Genomic DNA, 5,053 nt, shown 5'->3' with positions numbered 1-5,053 from the left:
CCGTAGCCCCAATCCCAGAGATAGACTGCAGCGAAGGCGCAGTCTCGCGTGCGCACGCAGGCGCGGGGAGGGAGCGGCGACCAAATTTGGGGGCGGGGCTGGGTCGGGATTGGCTGCCCGCTCGCCGGCGAATGGTACGGTACGCACGCGCGCCATACCCGAGCCGCCAATGCCCTGGGAGCTGCAAAGCCGCGAGATCGGACATGGCGGCCTCCGTGGACCAGGCGCGTTCCTTGTTTGGCGCAGGCGTCCGGGCGGTGCTGGAGGCCTGGCCTGCACTGCAGGTGAGAGTGGCCGAGGGGGCCCCGGTTGGGAAGGGAGCGCTCTGAGCCGGGAGGAATGAGGGAGAGAGACCGGAGAGCGGGCACTACCCTTCCCCTCCGGGACTGGCAGAGTTCTCCTTTCCCAGATCGCGGTGGAGAACAGCTTCGGGGGCGTTCACAGCCGGGAGAAGGCTCAGTGGTTGGAGGGGGTCGTCGAGGACTATTTCCTCCAGAACGGTGAGTGAAGAAGGGTGGGGGAGGAGAGCAGGAGGCTCGGGTTCCTGGGGCAGACCCTAATTGGGGCCCTTGCCTGGGATCGATCTCATCACAGCCGACTTGGAGCAGGATGAGGTAGAGGACTTCCTGTCTGACGTCATGAGCGCCGAATTCGATACCTTGGTGGAAGATGGAAGCCTGCCTCAGGTTAGCCTCTCCCAAGGCCCGTCCCAAGTCGCCAGATTCTGGGGCTGCTCTCATGTTACTCGGGTCCGTGGGCCACCCCACCCTCGGGCCTGGACACGCAGCCAGTCCTGTTTTAGGAGCTTCGGAAGCATTTCTCCTGCCTCCGGGTGTTGCCCATGTTCCTAGGTCATGCTTGACAGATGGATTCTTTTCTGCCTTTGCTCCCAGACCAGCCCTTCCCCCCCAGACCACATTCAGAACTCATCTGATCTGGAGCTGGAGGGAAGTGCGGCCCAGCTCACTCGTGCCTCTCCTCTGGCCCGTGGCCAGGAATGAGGACTCTCTCTGTTTGGGCGGGTGGGTGGGGGCCTTGTGTTAAACCAGGTAAGCCAGCAACTTCAGACAATGTTCAGACACTGCCAGAGTGGGGAGGAACCCTTGTTGAGGGAGCTGATCACCCAGATGGGCCAGCAGCAGACGAAGGTCAAAGCCATGGAGGTCCGCGCAGCCGACCAGACCAACGACAACAACTCGGACCCTGAGGAGAGACTAGATGGAGGAGTCGAGGACATGGAGGTGAGGAAGAGGGAATTGGCCGGGGCAGAAGCAGGCAGAGACTTACTTCTCCTTGACCTTGTCACAAAATTGACATTTCAGCCCATCATTCTAGTCCGCCTCCATCTTTTAGACCTGGACTCCCTCCCAACTTGGGTTGTCTGCCATTCCGATAAGTGGGCAATTCACGGGATGGTTTCTAAGGATCCTTCGAGCCAGTTCCTTGACCAGCAGCGTCAAAGGAAACAGAAATGGATCTCTGCCACACCTTTAGAAAACCACACGCTAACATTCTAACATTCTCTGGGTCACGTTGTGTTTTTTTATTTGCTTCTGTTAACTATTTCCTTCCCAATTACATTTTAATCTGGTTCTGCTTGAGCTTGACACCTCTGATGTAGCCAAACCCTGGAGAAACCCAGTAAGTCAGCACTAGAACAGGGCAAAGTGTTGGGACGTGACTAGAACTCCCCAAAGGTAGCATTTGTACTGTGGTTTAGGGTGTGCAAAGCACCTTGTGGAGTTTATCTCCCAACCACCCAGTGAAGTAACTGAGACCAAGAGGAGGTGGTGACTTACTAGTCCTCCCCCAGCTAGGACACGACTGCCTCTCCCAACTCCGGGGGGGGGGGGGGGGGCACCTCCTTGCTTTTCAGGGCCCTCTTGATTTTTGATCACGCTTTGAAGCCACTCGTTGAACCAGACCCGAATGTGCCTAACTGGCCTAGCGTCCCACTTACGAAGCACTCGGTTGAATGAATGCTTTCAGAAAATCTCCAGAAACTGTATCTGCAGTATCATTCCCGCAATCATACCATTCTCGTGACCCTGGCAGAAAAGGAAACGAGGGTAGTTTGGCATAACCCCTGTGGGACGAAAGTCAAGTTCACTCCGCAGGGCTCAGGGCCACTCTTGGCACTCTTACCCCAGAATGCCACTCTAAGACATAGGTCTCATCCCATCCTGAATCTATAAGGGGGAAGTGGCCAATAGAGCACGGGTCTTCCAGTCGACATCTATTCCTACATCCTAAGCAAGGTCAGACCCTTCCCTGGGTGGGGGTCTGGTGCACCAAAAAACTGTTTGAAGCCCACTTCGGGCTAGTCTCCTGGCCCCATGCCTATCCCCAGGGTCCACATGCATCTCTGTCTCCCATCGGCTGACACGGACTGGACTAGAAATATGACTTCCTGGGATGTTTTCTTTTCTCACAGTTTAATGCATTCTCTAGCTTCGTAAGAAGAGTCTGAGGAATAGAACTTGGCGGCCGTGTATTGGGCTCCTCTGCAGCTCCTCTCGATAAATCTTCTCCTAAGCCTTCAAAGAAGGTCTTGAATTGGGCATTGGTTTATTTGCAAACTCTGCTTTTAGCCTCTAGAACGTCAGGGTGTTGGGCCTTCAGTCTCCTGGTACCACAACCTCCTCGCTCTCTGACCCGCAGGTCATTGCCCTTTGTGGCTTAGCTAGCACAGGTCTGAGCTCGATGACATAAAGGTAACCAGTTAGTTAGCTCCAGCAGCTCCCTGTCGGCCATTTTGGTTCTGTGCTTTCTGGCCTGAGCATCATTTTACCTTACTGAAGAAACAGATAAAATATCAGTGGAATAAGTCCTGCCTTCCCTCATCCTCAGTTATTAGATGTAGCTCCCTTCAGAGAGCGCCTGGCCTGGAGTCAGGGAGACCCGAGTTCTTATCTGGCCTTAGACACAGGCTCTATAACCCTTGGCAAGTCATGATTAACCACTCTCTGACTCAGTTTCCTCAACTGTTTAAAAAAAAGGGAATAACAACAGTGCCCGGCACTAAGTAAATGCTAATTCACTTCCTATGTTTTTTGCCTTCTCAACCCTAGATCCCTCTTAGTTTTCTCTTCTGATTCTCCCCTGGTTCAAGTCATGCTGAGCTTTGGGGGGGGGGGGGGTTGACACTTCACGTAGCACTATGCATGCTTTTGTGTTCATCCCTTGATGTCACCTCTACTTGTTTATGGCATTTGGTGAGTTCCTTGAAAGGTTTTGCCTCTTCATAACTGGCACTCTTTGTGTCATCCTTCTCTAAGAAGCATTTTAGGCTTAGGGTAGGTTCCACCCTCCGAGCTCCCTTTCTGAATCTGCCCACCCGCCCGCCCCACCCCTTTGCCCCCCAGGGCTTCCATCACTTTTTACTGGGACCAGTTTATCTCTTTTGGTTCCAATCAAATCCCTAATTCTATTTTCTCCCCCTCTTTCTTTTGAGACAAGTCAAAAGCTGGAGCTGCTTTGCTAAAAGATCTTTAGCTGGTGGTAGCAACAGCCTGGACTGTTCTCAGGCCAGGCCTCTGAGTCCTTTTCTCCTCCTTGGCAGGGAGGCCACCTGCTGCTTCCACAATGTTGTTACTTGGGGGTTGGGGGGGTCTACACTCAGATTTCCTGTCGAATTCCTTATCCTGAGGAAATCTTCCTACATATCAGCCTTCACTTGCCCCAAGTCTGTCCTGTCCCTCCCCCTCGATAGCCGAAGCTAGCTGGCCACGGAGAAATGAATGACAGAGATGGTGACATCTAGCAGTCCTTGGCTCCATGCAGCCAGACTTCAGTGATAGGCAAGAGATGGGATTGGTCTTGCTCGGGCCCGTTTCATGCTCTTCTGTCTTTCACAGCTGAGGCTGTGGCTCCTTCCTTTGCTCGTCTTCACAGAGCTGTGTCTGTGTCTGTGTCTGTGTCTGTCTGTGTGGAGGGGGGCGGGGGGGGGGCACGGCGGTGCTCCCTTTTCATTTTCAAGTAGATTTGCGATGCCCCGGCCATGTTTTATTTAGACAAGCAGCCTTTGTTAGCTATCCCAACCTGCTGGAGAGCCTGCTGCTTGCCTTGCCTGTTTTGAAGCCATGCTCTCCAAAAGCCTCCTCGCAGTGTGGGCTGTCCCCATGTGAATCCCCTGAAGGGGGCACTCCTCCATCCCCTCACCGATGCACACGGGCAGGCGTCAGCCAAGACGACAACTCATGGCTCTCACCACAAACCTCTTTTCTTTGCTTTCCTCCAGGTGACTGATGGCAAGGAGGTCCCTGGTCTGGCCTGTGGTTCCCAGGCTGGTCCTTCAGCTGGAAATTCTGCCCCTAGCCTGACCTCCATTCAGCAGGAAGCTGCTGAAGATGGCTGGATTGTCATCCAGAGGAAAAAGAAGTGAGAGTCTAGCCCTTCCCCAGTGGGCTGGGCCTGGCCTTCCCAGTGTGCTCCAGGACCTCTCTGGGAAGAGTGTCTCCTGAATCTTTTATCCCGCCCCATCACATTCCCCGCACAGCTAGGAAATTGGCCTAGAGCACCCAAAGGGATCCCTGGGCCCTGCACAGTCTCTACTTGAGAGCACGGCTTGCCTGGCTCTGACATTTACTGGTGTTGTATAGTCTTTGACCAAGTCACGTGATCTCTTTGGGCCTCCCTTTCTCTATAAAATGGGGGCAGCACTGGCCTCTCAAGGTTGGGAGAGGCAGACTTTGCCCTGCTTCACTGGGGCTGGGGGAATGAGAGAAAGCTCGGAAGGCTATCCTTGCCTCCCTTGCCCAAAGGTCCCCAGCCTCTGTTCATCCCAGCTCCCTGACGCGAACATCTCAGTGGGATGGGACAGAAGGGGACCTCAGGGGCCACCTCGGACCCGTGGATTCCCTCTAAACAAGTGGGACATCTCCCCACTTGCCCTCCCCAACTGACCTCAGCCTAAAGTAATGTCGAAACTTTTCTTCACTCCATCCTCCACTGTTGCCCGAGTCCTCTTCCCAAGGGCTAGGCTTGGCTCTGTCACACCTGCACTGGACACTCAGTGACTCCCCAGAGTCTCTTTCTTTTCACCTGCCAGCTC

At 54.2% G+C, this 5,053-nt stretch overlaps 1 protein-coding gene across 2 annotated transcripts; it reads left to right on the top strand.

The window, feature by feature from the left end:
- Window positions 1–203: 203 nt before the first annotated feature.
- TSR2 (TSR2 ribosome maturation factor) lies at window positions 204–5,047 on the top strand. Of its 2 annotated transcripts, none has more exons than XM_044683381.1 (5): window positions 204–284; window positions 410–500; window positions 595–686; window positions 1,050–1,241; window positions 4,241–5,047. In XM_044683381.1, exons 1-5 carry the CDS (start codon window positions 204–206, stop codon window positions 4,382–4,384), a joined length of 600 nt encoding a protein of 199 aa, XP_044539316.1. In that variant the 3' UTR covers window positions 4,385–5,047. The 2 variants fall into 2 exon arrangements, with proteins under 2 accessions (XP_044539316.1, XP_044539317.1); XM_044683382.1 differs by lacking the exon at window positions 4,241–5,047 and adding an exon at window positions 2,435–2,519.
- Window positions 5,048–5,053: the final 6 nt, after the last annotated feature.

The sequence above is a fragment of the Gracilinanus agilis genome, unplaced genomic scaffold (assembly GCF_016433145.1).
Source record: "Gracilinanus agilis isolate LMUSP501 unplaced genomic scaffold, AgileGrace unplaced_scaffold20122, whole genome shotgun sequence".
NCBI lineage: Eukaryota > Metazoa > Chordata > Mammalia > Didelphimorphia > Didelphidae > Gracilinanus > Gracilinanus agilis.
Note: the sequence above shows the minus strand (reverse complement) of the source record. Positions and strands in the feature narration are given on the sequence as shown.

Coding starts and splice junctions, on each gene's coding strand:
- TSR2 (XM_044683381.1), top strand. CDS start 204: ATGGCGGCCTCCGTGGACCAGGCGCGTTCCTTGTTTGGCGCAGGCGTC. Junction 687..1,049: donor AAGATGGAAGCCTGCCTCAG/GTTAGCCTCTCC, acceptor GTGTTAAACCAG/GTAAGCCAGCAACTTCAGAC. Junction 1,242..4,240: donor GAGGAGTCGAGGACATGGAG/GTGAGGAAGAGG, acceptor GCTTTCCTCCAG/GTGACTGATGGCAAGGAGGT.